Source organism: Cynara cardunculus, unplaced genomic scaffold (assembly GCF_001531365.2).
Source record: "Cynara cardunculus var. scolymus isolate 2C unplaced genomic scaffold, CcrdV1 Un_Scaffold_2234, whole genome shotgun sequence".
Classification (NCBI taxonomy): Eukaryota; Viridiplantae; Streptophyta; class Magnoliopsida; order Asterales; family Asteraceae; genus Cynara; species Cynara cardunculus.
The window spans coordinates 12364-32355 of NW_020201020.1; the positions used below are offsets into that span (position 1 = coordinate 12364).

General features: G+C 34.3%; 1 protein-coding gene across 1 annotated transcript; it reads right to left on the reverse strand.

Annotated features, from left to right (window-relative positions):
- Window positions 1-2647, reverse strand: LOC112502952 (zinc finger protein CONSTANS-like). Its single transcript, XM_025106993.1, has 2 exons — window positions 2192-2647; window positions 1-672 (listed from the first exon to the last, which is right to left on the reverse strand). The coding sequence occupies exons 1-2, from the start codon at window positions 2645-2647 to the stop codon at window positions 247-249; spliced, it is 882 nt and encodes a 293-aa protein (XP_024962761.1). The 3' UTR covers window positions 1-246.
- Between the last annotated feature and the right edge of the window lie 17345 nt (window positions 2648-19992).

The following is a 19992-nucleotide window of genomic DNA, read 5'->3' on the forward strand; positions in this document are numbered from 1 at the left end:
TACTTGAGAAAAGTAAGTTAAAATAGTGCTTTAAAATTGGCAACCTATATATGCTTACCACTTTCGCCATTTTTTTAACCGTGGGTGTCTAGCCAGCTTGTGCATTCCTCGACTAATCCCAAGGTCCTGGAGAACAACCAGGAAAATCCCCAGTGGCTTTGCAGGACTCGAACCAATGACCCATGAGGGAGAAACTCCAAAGAACCAAGTCTTATTGCCAGTTATTGGCATCCATAGCAGTTCACTTTAAACATCCGTCTTATCCGTTGGGGATCTCCTTGCAAACCTACCACGTACTCGAGGCCGAGTCTGTGCGTATGTTTTCCTGGAAGAATACTGTATTTTCTTCACGTATTTCCTCGCTTTCTTTTTCTCAAAATAACGTAGAACTCGCTCTTGTCTGCTCATAGGGGGTAATTTAAAAAATGGCTTCTTTGACGATGATGATCCAGCTGCTCTTGAAATAAGGTGTGTCCCTTCTGAGGAAATGCTAGTTGAGTTTGAATGGCTTAATCCCACTGTTTCATCTATTAGATTTCCATAATGAAAAGGTTGAAGAGAGAAGTGGTTTGGTGTCCATTCTCTCGGCAGATCCATGGTGTTTGAGAAGCTCCCAATAGTTGTCTCTGATACAATGCCACTGAGAACACCAGTTGTTGGTGGGAGAGATGCCTGAGGGTTCATTAAAAGGAGAGGATATATGATTGACAACCATTCTCTAAGGTGAATGTGTGTAAATTCAGAAAGGTTATATATATATATATATATATATATATATATAGAGAGAGAGAGAGAGAGAGAGAGAGAGAGGTGGTTGAATTAATAGCAAAGGCTAGTTTGGAACAACCAGGAAGCCAAAACATGGAAGTAGGTGCTCATATACAATACATAATAGGAAAGATCCAGAGCTATGTATACACACATACATCGAGGGAGGTTCAGGGGAAAACCCCAAAAAATGAAAAACCGAGGAACACCTTGGTAGCCGTTCATATGTACGATATACACATGTGCATACAAGTAATTGAAGCTTATTCTTGGTTTCTATAAACGTATGCATGTTATGCACATGTGCATACCGGACAAATTACTTGTATACACATGTGGATACCGTCCAGATGAACGATTACTAGGGTATTCCTCAGTTTTTCATTTTTTTGCAGTTTTCCTCTGAAACTGACCCTATATATATATAGAGAGAGAGAGAGAGAGAGAAACTGAGAGAGAGAGAGGTCGTTAACTTAATAGCAAATACTTGTTTGGAACAACCAGGAAGCCAAAATATGGAAGTAGGTGCTCATATACAAAACATAATAGGAAAGATAGAGCTATATATATATATATGTATATATATATATGTATATATATATGTATGTATATATATGTATGTATATACATAGTTTCGTGGAGTGTGTATGAAAGAGAGAAAAAAGGGGGCAAGGGGAGGGGGGATTCTGAGTCTTTGACGAACTACACAGATAGTAAACATTGGTGGTTCGATGTCTCACCACACTCTTACTGAAAGATTGCATAAAAAAACACTTAAACATTGGTACTGGATCTTGTAAGTGGGTATATTTCACATGCATGCCTATAAAATCATATCATTATATATATCCTCATGAATCTCTAGAATGATAGAATCTTATGGCAAGAAGCCTTTCATGTAAAGTGCAAGTCAGTACATACCTTGCAGACAACAAGTGCTTTATGCCATGACAGGGGGGAAAAACTTTTCTTCTCTTACAAGCTCAAATTGCTGAATGAAAATTTTCTAGTGCTAGAAGCTTATTGATATAAGCTCTTCAAAGAGAAAGACAAGGGTTGTTACTTTAGGACATCTGAGGAAGGCCCAACTTCCTGGCATAAAGTACACCAAAAAATTTGAAATAAAGCAAAAAAGGGATCAAGGGACCAATGGAAAAAGCAAAAAGAGAAACAAAAAGACCTCATATATGAAGCTCAGGGAATTATGAATCAGTTTTTGGGTAGTAAATATATTTTAAGAACCAAAAAGAATATGGAACCTTACATCTAAAAAATTTGCAGGTGAGTTATTGAAGGCAGCTCTTGAAAAATCGTGTTGAATTCCTTGATAGAACCTCAATATTTGTTCTTCTTGTTGCTCTGCTAATCCTTCCCTAGTAGAATATTGAATTGGAATCATACCATAATTTCGATCATGATTTACCTGTTGAATCCCATGAGTTTGCAGCTGATTCAATTGACCCTGGTACGGATTTCCAGTCCATGGGTTGTAACTTCTAAGATTCAAGCAGCCATCAATCTGGTTTGATGACAAACTGTTTTGATCCTCCCTATTATCAGGATTGAGCAGCAACCAAGAATCAATTTCTTCACTATATTTTGTACCCATTTGCTCTCTGACTTCCTGACCATTTTCTACATGAAAGAGAGGATCAACAGGATCGCTAACAAGAGGGAAACCAGAAATGGGATTCTGGGGGGCTCCTTGGTATGTTAGTAAGTTGGTCGAATTTGGCACTACATTATTGTACCACTGGTTCATGGGGTTGGAAGCATCCGTACATAAACAAGTCATTGCAGCAGTATGGCAATATGGTGTGTGGCAAATACGACTCCAGTTAGAACCAAAGCCGTAATTACTTGAATTATCACTCCACATTTTGTTTATTTGTTTTAGCAGGTACTTCCTATCTGCTGGTCTTTATATATGCATGTAGTTTATGGGTAGAGGGTGAATCAGAGAAAAGTGAAGGTGCCCCCCACAGAACGTGAAGAGGATATGATGTAATGATACTACAGTCATGAAAAAAAGGTGAGAATGAAGGTGTCACAAGGCCATTAAAATGATATATGGCTGTGCTTTCCACCTTTTTGGTGGTCCGATCTTGGCTTCATCTTTTCACTTCCTATGGGCATCTAATTCGGCACTCCCATTCGTTCTCATTTAATTGTTCAACTAGACCTCAATCTACCCTTCATAAGTAAACATAAAAGTGTTGCCAGGTCAAGAAATTATCCACCATGAGTATTTCTGTGAGATACGATAGCAAATAATCTATCAAGATTCGCCTCAATCAAAGTTCCGTATCTATTTTCTCCATGGCAAATATGCTTTCCATCTAGGCAGAAAATCAATCTGCTTTCCCTGTTTAAAGCTTTATGTGCTTAAACTAGTGCATCAAATGAGCAAATATGGAGCTTCTAACTTGGACAAAAACATGTGTTGTAGTTTCTTTATTCTCAAACATGACTATGAGTACATCTGTAATTAAAATCAGAATAACCCAATAGAAGGAAAAAGAATTAACTTAATCATGCATCTTCATTAAAGTTACAAGTGAAGTATGAGATACTAACTATAACAACATTACATTTATAGGACACCTAAAATGTCTAAGCGTCGTAATAGAATACTTTATAGGACATAAGTTTATAGGACCAAACAAAAAAGCATCATATCTGAAAGTGTTACAATAGGTTTATAGGGCGTTTTAACAAGTTCTTAAATAAAGTGTCATATTAGTTCTTTTAACTTGTTGGAGTCCCACATCGGCTAGACTTGGACCATTTCTCCTGTATATATGTTGGAACCTCCCCTTTCTCCTCAAGAGCTCTTTTGGATAGTGATATGGGGGTTCCACATATTCTCACATGGTATTAGGGCCGAGGCTTGCCACTCTTGGGACCCGACACTTTGGCTAGCCCCTTCTCGACACTCTGGGACAATCTGTGTCCATCTAGCCTCCGTTGGAGGGGGTGTGTTGGAGTCTCACATCGGCTAGACTTGGACCATTTTCTCTGTATATATGTTGGAACCTCCCCTTTCTCCTCAATGACTCTTTTGGAGAGTGTTCTAGAGGTTCCACATATTCTCACATGTACCATACTATTTGAAAAACTATCCTGTAAAAAGATGAGACGCTTAGACATTTTAAGCGTCCTCTAAACCCAATCTTGTTGTAGTGATTGTTCCACAACTAGTAGTAACTCCAACTAAAATGAAGAGAAGATGATAGTGGTGTGTGTTTCATTGCATTTTTCAGCTCCCAAATCAGGAAAGATATGAGTTATGCACCACCAGGAGTTCGAATAAAGATATGGATGCTCATCAGAGTCCATATGTACAAACCTATAGTACACTTTTTCTCATTTCTGGTAAAAAAGAAACAAAATGTTGGCCTAGTATTTGGATCAAAAGTTGTAAGTGGGACCACACTTTATAAGGGAAAGGATCTACTTCAGCACTGCAATTGGCTACTCGCCACCTTTTACTTTTCCCAAATCACCACAAGTATTCAGTCCGAATTTAGATTTTAGCACCACTAGGTTAGATCTATGGCAAATGCTCAGTGCCACACAGGAATATATAAAAATAGCCATGAATGTAACCAAAAATTTACTATGTGTTATTTTAAACATGTTGCAGTTGTCTTCCTTTTTGTGCATATGTACAAAGCTTCTCTTGTAGTATCTTCGGATCTACTTGTCAACATAAACCATTACGATGACAAAGGTTTTTAAGGGTTAAATTAACTAGGAATACTATTTCTATTGTTAAAGCATTTCCTGCATTTTAGGAAATCCATCTCAACGAAGCTTGGTTTCAGATCTCATGGGTTGGAAGGGAACTGGTTCCTCTGTGAATTCTTAATGTCAAGTCATGTGAAGAAAGAAAAATAATATTTAAAGCAAGAACCTTTGTTGAGTGTTAGTTTCAGCAAATGGATATGAGCTTTGTCTGTTTGTCAAAAAAAAAAACATGACAAGACTTGGAATTTTTAAATGGTTGGAAGGAAAACTGCATCGGAACATTAACATCGACTAAAGTACAGTGCAAAGTGCAAGGATTTTTTGGGTGCTTGAATGAAAAAGTACTAGTGAAAGTAAACAAGAAAATGTGAAAGAGGGTGGATGTGTCACTCTGTTGTGCTCTCAAGGCACAATCCCATTATCTATTGTGCTAGGCCTCCTACTTACACTGTGTGTTTGCTGTTTGTTCATCACAAGTATCCTCGTAAGGCTTTGGCTACCTTCTGTTGCTTTGTGGTTGTGGACAGGAACATGATGGTGCCAACCATAAACCATTACATTTCAGGAAAACTATTTTCATTGGATTTCATGACGAAAATTCCCTAACCATGATAGTTGCCTATAGTATTTATCTGTTTTACTTGAGCTATTAATCCCTCAGGTTTGTTCATCTTATTTCTATCCTTAATAGATTGTCATAGGGAGAGGTTTAGAGCATTTCTTTTTCTTCTTTAGTCAGAGAACTGTAATACACAAATGCTTATATATCTATACTCATATGACAAAGCATTTGGGGTAAGTCTTAAAAACGACTTCTTTATGCATTAAGTATTGTTAATCAATACACATTACTTAAAATTCAAAACTACATGTTAATAATGCACGCTTACAAATTCTTAAAGCTTCATATCTGAATTTATACTATGATGCATCGTGCGGGTACACTTCTAGTATTAACCTAACCATACTAAGAATCTGCCAAAAGACTATGTAGGACAATGAATGTTGCAGAACTATTGACCAAGTGAAGTGTAGAGCCCTTTTGTACTTTAGGTCCTTCAAATAATTATATGGTTGTGCTTGCAATCTTGTTTTTTATCACTTCTATGGAGTATCTAATTAGGCAGTGCCATTGGTTGCTCTTTTTGAGTGGTTCTCATTCCCTCCATCAACCATATCCAACCAAGGGAATCATGCACCCCATTATTGTTCTTGCTATAAAATCTACCCACTAAGATATTCTATGATGTGGATATCAATTGGCAAAGTCTTTCTTAGATTCTACTAAAGTTTGGAATGTGCAACTAGTGGAAGCATAGTGATAAACCTTAACAAATTATGTTGTTTATGACTAAAAAAGCTAATTAGCCTGTCACACCTCCAGATTTATTGATAAGCTACTAGACTTAAATTCTTGAAATTGAAATAAGTAAACTATACAACCCCCAACTGCACCTTTCAGAGAGTAAGCACTTGCACCAAATAGAATAAAAGATAAAAAGAAGACTAGAGTACCTCATCCATGAATACAGGATATCTAATATTCTCTACTGGTCATGAAATTTGAAAGCGATTGTAAGAACCACAAACTCTTTGCTTTTTGATTCGATCATAGTTGATCCTTAGACTAGCTGGCACTTTTTATGTTAAAGTTACCTAATTCAGCACCCTCAATAAAACTAGAGTCTCCATCAATCCTTTCTTCTCTATATCCCAAGCATTTAGTTTTTCAATTTCTTCACCGATCAAATTAAACTTTTGTGCTAGCCACAAGTTTGATATCATGAATTACAATTTCTGGTTCTACATGAAATATACTTCACTATGTTGTCTTCTGGTTGAAAAAAAATTCATTGTTAATCCCTCAATTATAGCCATGTTAGGTTACACCCAGCCATAAAAAGCTGAAAGGCCACATTTACAAGTATTTTCTAGGGTGATGATCAAAATTGTACTTTTCACCATAATGGTATGTTTTTTATATCCCCGGGTGTTCGGATATGTGTTTTTAAAGTAGTTTTTACAACTTGGAGAATCAGAAATATTTGGTTAATCATTGGTTTTATTACAACAACTCCTTACTTGCTTCTCCAAATTTGATTGTGATCCTAAATAATAATAAAAGATCAGAATTATAATTGGTTTCTGCCAAACACTATAACCTAGTTATTACAACTTCAATTTGCAATAATCAATTGAAACGCACATCCATGATCCAACCACCACCCTCAAACAATTTGAAAAAAGAAAACAAAAAATGAAATACACTTGATCATGTGAGAAGAAGTTACTTTTATACTATGAATTCATACTACGTACAACTTTTTGAAGAAAATTGAAGACTCCATTGAACTTTATAGCAGCAAGTAGATTGAATAATGTGTTGTAAGTTGGCAACAACATCATAATCAACTTTTCTTTCAAAAGTAGTAAAAAAGATGCAACACTTTGGATTTTGGGTTGTCCGTACACAAACCTTTTTTTCTCTAAATTTTATGGCTTACCCAGTTATGCTTTTTAATCGTTTTATTACCCTTTTCGCGACAAGCCCGGTTCTTCTGCGAAACCACCTCTCCGTCTTTTGAGGCAAAGCCGTGAAGGTAACTACCTACCTTTGGGTATCGTTCGGTTCGGTTCGGTTCGGTTCGGTTTATTCCTTCCCAACTTCTTTATCTGTTTGCCCATTGCAATCTTCATCATTACAAGATGTTGGTGAGACTAAATATCGTCAATAAGTTTTCTCAACTTTGTTACATAGTGGGAATTTATTACTGACCCCTGCTTATGAAGGAAATACACAAAAAAACAAAAACAAAAAAATGTTTATATCAAGTTAGGATCAGGTGCATTTTAGGTTTACTAGCAAATCCAAACGTGGATCTTGATCTTGGAAAGGATAGAATACCATGATTCATGAACATAGAATTAGACACAAATATCAAAAATCAGATGAGTAAATCGACGATCAAATGCACTTAAAGCAAAATGAAAGAGCTCAATGTCATCAGAACATTAACCCTGATCCTATGATCATCACGTACCTTCAGAATCAGCTCATAAGAGTTGACAATTACTCGAAAATAGCATTTTACTTGATCACAATTCTTTCTTCCGCAGGGATTGAAGCTCGAATTTGCTTAAAATCCATAGAACCAAGATGCCGATAGTACAGCTTGTAATGTCCACAAAATGTTTGTGAAATTGTCTCTGATAAGCTTTCCATGAGTAACCAGAAGAACGAAATTAAACATCACAACATTGTTGAATGCTCAAATTACTTAATGAAGTCCTCATAAATGGTAAATTACATATAAGTAAATTTCACTTTTGGTCCTTTGGTTATTATTTATCGTCAAGTCTAGTCCCTTTACAAACTAATCACATGTTTGATTACTGTGATCGTTATTTTGTTTCGAATTTGGTCCTTTTAGTTGCCATTTTGTTTCAGATTTGGCTTATCTTGTTAACTTTGTTAAAGAACTCGGTTAAGTTAAAGGAAATTTTAGTCTTTTTACTCTTTGTTAAGTTGGAGCATACTTTTCTTTTTGTTTTATGAGATTTTTTATTTTATTTTTGCTATTTAAATAAGTTTCAATGTACACATGTTTCAAGCATGTGTACAACCATTTGATGCACCCAAACCCGAACCCCACAATTCGGTGGACCCCTCGATCAACATTTCCCCCGGTCATCTTCTCCGGCAACCTAACTCTTCTATGGCAAATACAAAGAAAAAACCTAAAAACCAAAATCCAAACCAAAACTAAACTAAATCAAACCCTACATATATATATATATATAGGGAGCGATCAAATGAAAACAACTCAATTTGTAAAAACCGTAAAAACCTCATTCCACCAATCATAATTTTTCATTTTGTTCATATAAGAGGTTGATTAATCATTTTAATTGTAGATGATGTTAATCATGGATATTATCATCTTCATTATTTTAATTTTAGAGAAATACATGAAACAGTTTCATTAAAATTTAATTAAGTAGTATATGAAACAATTTCATAACCATATATGAAACAACTTTATCAAAAAAAATATTATATGAAACAATTTCACAAGATTAAAAAATTCATGAAATTAATGAGAGTAGTTTTTACGGTTTTTACAAATTGGAGTGGTTTTCATTTGATCGCTCCTATATATATATATATATATATATATATATATATATATAGGCCTAATCAAATGAGAACTAATTAGTTTGTGGTAACTGTGAGAACCAATATTAACCACAAATCAATAGATAAATTAGGAAATTTATAATTTTGGCAATTTTGAATTAAAATATTAATGCAAGGATATTTTTGATATTTTAAAACTTTCCTCCCTCCTCTCTTCTCTCTCCGGCCACCGTCCGACAGCCAACTAGTGGTGGCCGGAGGCCGAAGAACGGTGGCCGGAGAGAGAAGAGAGGAGAAAGGAGAGTTTTAAAATACCAAAAATATCCTTGCATTAAAATTTTAATTTAAAATTACCAAATTTATAAATTTCCTAATTTATCTATTGATTTGTGGTTAATATTGGTTCTCACAGTTACCACAAACAACTTAGTTCTCCCTTGCATATATATGATTAACCTGGATATCCAACCCACTATGCGAGCCAACTAGTCCCAGAACGACCACCTGTTTTGCAGATAGCCGAGAGTCACCATATTTGAACCTCTGTGACCATAAGGGAATTTTTATTCCTCCTTGGATTTGAACCTGTGACCTCCTAATACTTTTGATATTTGGAGTCAAACTCAAACCAATCAGGCACCACTCTTGTGGTTCCCTACATATAAATTGAAATCAAGTGTAAGAAAGAAAGGCAATAATGGCGATCAATAACCCTTTTGATTTGCTTAGGGATGATGACAACGATGAACCATCACACATCGACAACTCTTTCTGTTGGAGAGAGAGAAGGGGTGCTGAGAAACCTTCAAAATCGTCTTTTTGTACATAATCGTTGACCTGAAAACCATTTGTTTTGGCTGCTTCAGAAATCTTGTTAAGTCATATGTCTCTACATAATTGTTGACATGGACTCCCTTTGAGTTGCTAGAATAGTTGAACCGACTTGAGCATATTTCACTGGAAGGGGGAGGGTACAGGTGGGAAAGGTAGAGAGAGCATGGATTGAGGGTTTTAGGTGAGTTGTAGGTTTTGAGAGGCTTGAAACTTGATCGTAACAAGTTTAGGATTGAAGATGAAGGGTTAATTGGAGTGGTGGTCGTTGCCGGAGATGGTAGCCATCACTGAGGAAGAGGGTGGAGGAGTTGACAATGTAACAAAGTGGCAACCATAACGATCAAAAATATAATTGTTCAAAATAGCCATGAAACTGTATGGACCAAAAGTGTGATTTACTCTAAATGGGGATTAATTAAATGAGAACTAGATAGTTTGTGATAACACTGAGGTCCAATATGAGTCAGTTATTTTAGATAATTAATGTTATTTACTAAAATAAAACAAATGATAAATTAGTAAATTGTGTTGATTATTCAATTTACTTTAATTAGTTTGATATTCCAATTTACTTTAATTAATTTAATATATGTATATATATACATACACACGGACACAGACCAAATCCGGTGGCCTTCTCCGGCACCAACCACCACTCCGGTGACCTTCTCCGGTCATTTTGTCTGACCAAGACAACATATCCGATGATTGACCATTAAACATCCACATGTGAGCATTCCGACAGCTAGCCCCGTCTTTGTCCCTGTCACCCCACTACCTATCTCCCTTCCCCCATCCCCGCCACTAACCACCATCTCCATCGACACTCCCCTTGATCCCCTCCTCAAACACCCTTATTGATCACCCTTTATCCGGGAAAATCCTCCACTCATGTGGTCATCTTCATCCCAACCTTCTTATCCAACCCAACCTCCAGACTTGCAACACACATACATACACTGCACACATACACATTGCATACACATACTACACATATACAACAGACATTGTGTACAATGTACACACATGTACATGTGTGTGCAACATAGGTATCATAGTGGTACTACAGTGGTCTCAAATTTTACTTGGTGTGTTTTGGGTATCACATTGTATGTATTTTTGGGTATCACATTGTGTATTTTGGATATCACATAGTGTTCGTCGGAGGCTGGAGGTTGGAAAGAGAGAGAGAGAGAGAGAGAGAGAGAGAGGAGAGATAAAAATACCTAACATGCTCTTTAATTATAATTTTAAGTCAAATTATCAAAAATATTAGTTTCCTAATTTATCCATTGATTTGWAGTTGAGATTGGATCTCACAGTTATCACAAACTAATCAGTTCTCCTTGAATGGAACCCTATATATGGACCCATTCAAGGGAGAACTAAATAGTTTGTGATAACCGTGAGATCCAATGTGAACCACTCGTTTGGGATATTTAAGGATATTTATTAAATAAGCTAAAAGGGTAATATAATAATTCTATTTTTGACAACTAATCAAAATATTTAATTATTTTTTTAGAAGAAAACATTTAATTAAAATTAATTACCTAGTATATCAATTACTTAATATATTTCGCATTTTAAAGACGTTTGTGAATCAAAGTATATCATAGTGATAACGTTCACGATGTTTCCCGTGTATCACAATGTATTTTCTTTATTTTATGAAATATACCATAATGTATATCTTGTGTTCACATAAGGTTCATCGGAATAAGATTCTCCGAATAAGATTCGTCGGAGAGAGGAAAGAGGATAGATAAGAAATGATATTCATAAAATCCCTAAAATGCCCTTAACTAATATTTTAAGTTAAAATTACCAAAATTATTAATTTCCTAATTTAACCTTTGATTTGTGGTTGAGATCGGATCTGAGGTTACCACAAACAAAATTGTTCTCATTTGATTAGGGCCTATATATATATATATATATATATATATACTTGGGATCATGTGAGACCATCCTGTTTTCGTGAGACCGTGAGACCACTTTTTTACACTTGAAACTCCACAGCAAAACGATGTGAACGTAACCTTCACAGTGTTTTGCTGTGAAGGTTCGGTTTTTTTACCTTCATAGTGTTTTGCTGTGAAATTTCAAGTGTAAAAAAATGGTCTTACGAAAACATGTTGGTCTCACATGAACCCAACCCTCTGTGTGTGTGTGTGTATGTGACCAAGGGTTTTTCGTAAGACCCGTAAGATCAATTCTCAACCCTTGGATTAGATCTACAATCTCAACATTTATAATCACAAAATTGTCACGAGACTTCTCAATAATTACAAAATTACCACCGTACAACTTTAGATTATTAGATCATTAGATTATAAAGTTAATCAATGAACATAAATAGGTCTCACGGGTCTCACGAAAAACTCTTGGTCTCACGTGAATCCAACTCTGTATGTATGTGTGTATATATATATATATATATATATATATATATGGGTGAGTTCGTTTATTAACCAAATATATGGTGTTAACTTTGTAAACCGATCCTAGCCTTTAATCTTTGTAATTTATGGATAAAATTCATCATGATAATTTTGAGATAAATTAAAAAAAAGATGTTTAATAAACATATGTGAACAATCATGAACAAAGAGTAATTTTAGAAAAAAGTAAGGAGATTTTTTAGCATTAATTACTTTTCCGGTAATTATCAATCGTTTCGAAATCGACATCAAGCTTTAATTATTCTTTCATTTATTAATATGTAATGTGTAACATATGAATGGTGCGAATTAAAAAACAATTGTTATATATGAGTAGCTTATGAACATTGTTCACCAATGAAAATATAACATATATGAAAATGTTCATTAATGAACACATACCTGAATGTGTGTGTATGTATGATTGGTGAACAGTGTTCACCAATGAACAAATTGTCAATGTGAATAATGTTCATCTATACTATATTATAGAGCATTTAATAAAAACTCTTAAAAACCATTCTTTATGCATTAAGTACTGTTTATTGATGCTTATTAATTAAAATTTAATATTACAAGTAAATTGTGCGTATGTAGTACTTATTAAAGCTCTATGTATAAATACGTGTAAGTAACTGCAGATAAACATAATCAAATATAGGATAAACATCTCACTTTAAATCTAACAAAACATAAAATATAATTAGACTAATCATTGAGTTCTAACATAATCATTATCTTTATAAAAAAAATTATTGTTAAGTCAAAAATAAATTACTTCACTATTTGATCTAAATTAAATTATAATAAAAAATTGAATTAAAAGAAATTGTACAAAAAACACGAATACTTTTAAATAGTTAATTTGATATTAACATCGATATATTTTTTCAAAATTTTATGATGTCTTCAAATTTATTTTTATTCAAAAGTAAAAATATTATCTTTCTCAAAACCACATAAACCGTATTATATCAACATAAACAAAAAATAAAACGAAACATTAAAATAAAGATGTATCTCACTGCATTGCACAAATATCCTTCTAGTTATTAAACATTGAGTGCACACTCATTCATGTTGATTGCTACTATGTTCATATTGATCTTCTATATTATACGATACACTAGACACAACGAAATGATGAACTCGTTCGATTTTAAGAATGCAAACTGGTGAAGTGTTATTTCTCAAAATACATTCATTTATGAAGAATCACAAACAATATAAATTACAACACATGGACAATTTCAAAATGGCTAAATTCAAGGAGTAATGTAACTCCCATTTAAATGTATTAAAGTAATACAAAACATAACCTTACTATTTTACTACTCATCATTAATTACATAGGAATCTATGAACTATGATACTAGATTAATTCCTATTGGTCTAGAGAGTTTGTATAGTTAACACAAATGAATTGGTTAACAAAAGATCATCTCTCTCTCTCTCTCTCTATATATATATATATATATATATGTGTGTGTGTGTGTATATCTATACTATATTATAAAACATTTGATAAAAACTCTTAAAAACTATTTTAAGAGTTGTATAATCTAATCTTAATATAGGTCTATTCAAAGGAGAACTAAATAGTTTGTGGTAACCGTGAGATTCAATGTGAACCAATCGTTTACCTTTGTTATATATATATATATATATATATATATATATATATGTGTGTGTGGGGGGGGGGGTTATTTGACAACCTATTCCATTTATACAACCAAATAAATCTAATCTTAACCATCAATTAGTTCATCTACGGTCAACATTTGATGAGGTGAAAAAGTTAGTTACATATTATCAATTAAAAAAATATAATAAGATGGACGGTTTAGATAGTATTAGTTGTACAAATATGATAGATTGTATTATAAACATGCTCTCTCTCTATCTATATAGGGTTGCATTCCGGTGAGAAGAGAGTTATGGTGAAAAACGTAAGAAGAGGTCTCCACTCTTGGATCAATCATAATTGAATGTCAACACTAATAAAGTATACCGAGATGCACAAGATCAATTCCCATCTAAAACGTAATTCATAAGTGGACACGAGATTAAAAGTGATCAAGGGCTCATCTCTCTTCTTACACTTCATGTCTTTTAACTCTTTTTATCACACAGTCATTTGCCTATATATATATATATATATAGAGAGAGAGAGAGAGAGAGAGAGTGAGAGAGGCGGTAGTGAATCTGGATGGACAATCTACATTGGTTCTTCCATTGATGACGGTGGCGGTGGGAGGAAGACGGTGGTGGTTGACGATGAGGATGTGGAAACTGATGTTTCAATGGCGTCTGATGCTTCATCTGGGCCTGGTCAACCACCAGCAAAGGAAGTTAATGGAAGGTACAACTGTTCAAGCAACAAGTACAAGAAAGTAATGCAGAAGAAGAAAGGTGGGTGTGAAGAAGAAAGGAAAGATGATGGAAAGGAAGAACAAATTATGGGAAATGACAAAAAGGGTGTTGTTCATAGTGCTTGGTTTTAAGGGAGAAGAAAGTAATTTACTTCTTTTTGGGGGGTTAATTAAGGGTAAAAATGGAAACGTAAAAAACGGTCATATTATGGTTTTATTTGGGCTTGGGTTGGTAAAATGACGTACTGACTTTGAACAAATACATAGTTTCCGAGTTCGATCTTATACTCTCAAGCCTCAACCCTTGAGTAAATCGGAAAATGCTTCTTCACATTGGTGTCTTTAGAAACGGTTTCATATGAGATTAGTTGGGGTTGTTGGTAATCAACTTTTTAGCCCAAATCCTTATTTTTTTTTTAATGAAGTCTAAAATCATATCTCAAAAGACAGTGTTTTATTGTTTATTTATTTATCTATTGTAATGAAATCAAACTAACGCAGTATCTTCTGTCAGCAGGTGATGTCGGGGTAAAATGTACGCATCCCCCTCCTTGAAGCTTTTATTATTTACCATATAATGTATAAACGTAAAATTCAATAGGGCTGCAAACGAGTTTGCTTGATTAGAGCTGCTCAATTCTGATGGGTACATTTGAACTAGAGATACACAAGGTTCCTTATGAACCTTCAAAGCCCGTTTTTAGTAAGCAAAAGGAAAACTTGGACCTTCAAAAGTTCAGGTTAGGTTGGGCCTTGCCTTGGGTATGAAAATGGGCCTAATCGGGTTTTCAGGGGAGTCCAAAAATATTTCGAATGATCAGAGTTTTCGGCCTAACTTGGGCCTGGGCCTGGCCTCTTTTGCACATCTCCAATTAGGACAAATTGTATTTAATGGTTTATACAAACGAAATATGAGGGGGGGGGGGGGGGGGGGGAGTGGACGTGGGTGTCATTCCGATTTGAAATTGTGAGAATCAATTTTGAGTAACTACAACAAAATCGAGTTTATAGGATGCCAAAAAGGACAAAGTTGTTGTCCTACAACCCTCATTGGTGACCATCTGTTGCACAGTTCCCATGAGGTGACTCCGCGACATTTACTCCAACGCTTCTACCTCATAACTTCTGATTTGTCATTCTATTGAATATTATACCGTAGTCGGTCCTGATTCTCAGTCTTATACATCCACGGACTATCTTTGAAGACTCATGCCGATGAGCTTTGATTACATGTTGCCTTTGAATGATAACATAAAACGAATCACAACAGTAACACCATCAAATATCGTAGAATTTCTTACAAACAAAGTAGCAGTGTCCCTAATGGAATCTTTTAAATCCATCCCCGAATTTCACATTCTTTCCCCATTCAGCACCAACCTATTAAAATACCAATCATCCCTTTGATTTCAAGGACTTGATTAACATGCGACAAATGCGAAAAAAAGAACATTAACCGACTGAAATTATACGTTTATCGTAAGTCCAAGGGCTTCATTCATAATTTACTTTTTTTGTATATATAAATCCGTTTTTGTACATTTTGAGTGAGACTTCTATTATCTGTTTTGAAGTGGCTGTGATTAACGACGACAAAAAAGAGTCTTAGGTCAGGCAGCTTCTAAATCGATCTTGGTTTCAAATCGGTACCCTCAAAACTGGGATGGTCAGTCCCGACCAAAAATCGTAGGACCAATTTAGGCCCGCTTACCAGTCCAATCAAACTGGTCCCAATCCGATCTCGGGTCTTGCCCGGTTTAAAACAAAAATATATTTTTTAAAATAATATTTTTACACAAAAAATGTCATACATGTTTTTATAATTATGATTTTCAAAATTTAGTATTAAAATACACTCTAAATAATACATTTAAGTAGAAAAAACCTTTGTAAGACTTAAAAATCTTGAATTATAATTTCTAAAACTTATTTTTTTTTAAATCGAGCTTATACATATTCAGTCCAGATCCTAAGTAAGAGCTTGAAATTCAATAAAATATGTAACCAGTTGAGGATTGTCACACAATGTTAAGTCCCTACCAATTTCAATCGATCCGAGATTGATTAATAGGGTTGTAAACAAACCGAACGAACACGAACAAAGGCTTGTTCATGTTCGTTCGTTTAACTTGACCGAACAAACGAACGGTAAACGAACGAAAATCTTTATGTTCGTGTTTGTTTAGAAATCAGGTGTGTTCGTGTTCGTGTTCATTTATGTTCGTTCGTTAATCGTTAACATGCTAAACGAACGTAAACGAAACATAAATGAACATAAATAAATATTATTTGAATTCAAGTAAATAAACAAAATATTATATATTAAATTTAATATATAAACGAACAGATATAAATGAACGTAAACGGACGGTAAATGAACGAACGTTCACGAACATAAATGAACGAACGTGACTCTTGTTCATGTTCGTTCGTTTAACTAAACGAACAAAAAAATTGTTCATGTCCGTTTATTTATTAAATAAACGAACTTCCCGTTGAACGGTTTACGAACGATTCTTTGATCGTTCGGTTCGTTTACAGCCCTACTGATTACGCCTAATTTATCAGTCCAAGGCTGATTGCCACCTAAGCCACAACTCAAACACTTAGCCAAACAGATGGATTATACATGGCGGTTACACATGCTGAATCCTTCCTCCATTATTTCCAAAATAAGTATTATTTCTAATTTAATTTGTCTAAAAATAAGTGCTTAATTTAAAAAATGTTTAATATTACAAAATAAATGCATAGTTTCCTGTTCTCTTTTTAATTATGAGATGGATAAATTTATTAATTGCTGTATTATTAATGGTAGGACTTTCATTTAGGGGCTGTTTACCCAAATGTTTACCCGGTAAGTACTTACCTATAGGAGTCAATACTATAATTTATTTTGATTAGTAAGATTTTAGTACATCAAAACATATTGAATGCAACAACTTACCGGGTAAGCGCTTATCTGGGTAAGAGTCGTAATCTTCACTTACCGGGTAAGACTCTCCATCCTTCTCATCGCTCTTACCCGGTAAGATTCTTGGCCATTGTCATGTTCATCCGATAAAGAAATATATCCAGTAAGCACTTTCCAAGTAATTGTTTAGTAAACAACCCTTTAATTTACTAAAACTGTAATAATTACACTTTTCTAAAATTATACGCATTTTTCATTGTGTAGACATTAATTTAATAAGTGAAAAAAATATATATAATGTTATTTCTAAATTTAGTATAAACTATATTAAAATGAAATATTTTGTTTCGGTTTTACTTTAAGAAACTTATTTCGAAAAACATGTTATGCGGGTGAAATATGATTATGACCATCGCAAAATTACGGTATATAAACCACAAGGATGGTGCTTGATTGGTTTGAGCTTGACTCCAAAGGTCAAAAGTACCTGGAGGTCCCAGGTTCAAATCCAAGGAAGAATAAAAACCCCCTTGTGGCTACGTAGGTTCAAATGCGGTGACTCTGAGCTATCTGCAAAGTAGGTGGTCGTCCTGAGATTAGTCGGCTCGCATATCGGGTTGGATATCCAGGTTAATAAACAAAATTACGGTATATAGAACACTTAAAAGTTTCTTAAAATAAGCCATTTAAAAGTTTCAGCTCAAGGATCGATTTAGGAGACGACACGAAACTCGGTAGGGACCGCTAGATGCACAAGGACTGATTAAAACTCTTACTTTGGTCCAATCCCTCGAAAGCCAGTTCAACAGGGGAAAAAATCCAGTACTTCTAATGATAAGCTTGAAAATAGGATCGAACCAGTCTCGTCTTAAACAATCATAATACTATGTTACAGGTTAAGCCCCGTGACCTAACTCCATTAACTTTTTATCTTTTTAGGTTGAGTTTTGCTTTTTCCATATGCAAGTTTATAAACATGATATACAATTATGTAAGCATTTAAACGAACAAAAACAAAACCTAACACCGTCCTTCGTCATCAACCCTCCCCATCTTCGTTTACACCCCATTCTCTCACGACGTACCCTTCTTCGGGGTCCTCCTCCTTAGGCATGGGAATGGACCCGACCCATCGGGGAACCCGGTCCACCCGCCCCGGTCGGGGACGGGGATTCCCCGCTAAATCGGGGATGGGGACGAGGACGGGTATGATACTCCCCACCCCGTCCCGCACCCGTTATATATATATATCATGATAAAAAATTAAAATTTTAAATTTACAATTTCAAAGAACACATGTGAACAAAGGGGAAAAAATATTTAGGTAATTTTCTTTTTTATGTAACTCCCATATCATTAATTGGGAGTTACAAAATCAAAAAATTTCATTATTTTTGTCAATTTATTGTTGTTAATGTAAGAACCATATGAACACACAGACACACACACATACACACACACACACACACACACACACACATATATATATATATATATATATGAACCATTGTGTCAAATACGAACAAAAATTGACATATATATGAACTTGGACTGTATAACATTTATGAACACACTATTAATATAATAAGAATAGTTGTTACACGAAAGTAAATAAATAAAAAAGCAGGTATGAACACAATATGAACAGTTTGTGAACAATAGTTACTTCATTATGAACACATTCAGGAGCAAGCCAATGTTGATATATGCAGCTAGTGTACATATGAACACAATATGAACAGTTTGTGAACAATAGTTCCTTCATTATGAACACATTCAGRAGCAAGYCAATGTTGAGATATGCAGCTAKTGTACATGTGAACACAATATGAACACTTGTGAACAATTCTTTAACAATTACATATGAATTCGAATTCCGATTGTAGTCGTAGACGATTTTAACCTTTTCATTCTCATTGTTGTCGATCTGTTTTCCAATAGGTTTATCCATGTTACTCGGACGATATCGAAATCTTTACAATCGGAAATTCTTTAACAATTATAAAATCAATATCATTATGAATAGAATAAATCGAAATTACAAAACATGAACACGTATAAAAAAATCAATATTACATAATCATCAATTATTGAGATTTTTAGATTTGTAACTCCCAATTAATGATTTGGGAGTTACATAAATGACAAATTACTTAATTACCATTGTCATTAATATATGAGTTATATATGAATATAAAGAAAAGATGAAATATGATTGGTTGAGCTTGGTTAACAAAGTTAACACAAAAATCTTGGTTAGTATTTGAACCAACCCCTACATACATATATATGTGTATATATTATTTATTTCAACTAAAGCGGTAGTTCATAATTTATTATTTCCTAACTAGGTTTATAATCTAAATTGTTTTTTTTATGTTAATATGTAATATTTTGGATGACAAGTCAAAATACAATTACTCGATAAGTTTTATATATTACTCAATATAATTTTATATTAGTCAATATCTTTTGGTACATGCGACTTTAAGTTTTTTTTGGATTTAATTGAACTTTTTTGGTTTTAGGTTATTAGTTCTTATATGATGTTGTGKTTTTTTTTGTATTAAATTAAATTCATTTTGGTTTTAGGTTTATTGAAAATGTTTGAGATTTAAACATGTATGGTCTCTTACATATTTAATTTAAAATAACTCATATAAACGGGAAAAAAATCCTCGTTTCCCCGTTGGGGATCCCCGTTCCCTGTTGGGGATGGAGATGAAGATGTGATTATATTCCCCGACGGGGATGAGGACGGAGACGGGGATA

Excerpts from the sequence above, each read along its gene's own strand:
- LOC112502952 (XM_025106993.1), bottom strand. The coding sequence starts at position 2,647 with ATGTGGAGTGATAATTCAAGTAATTACGGCTTTGGTTCTAACTGGAGT. Across the intron at positions 673-2,191 it reads AAACTCATGGGATTCAACAG|GCATCTCTCCCACCAACAAC; the intron begins GTAAATCATGAT and ends ATGAACCCTCAG.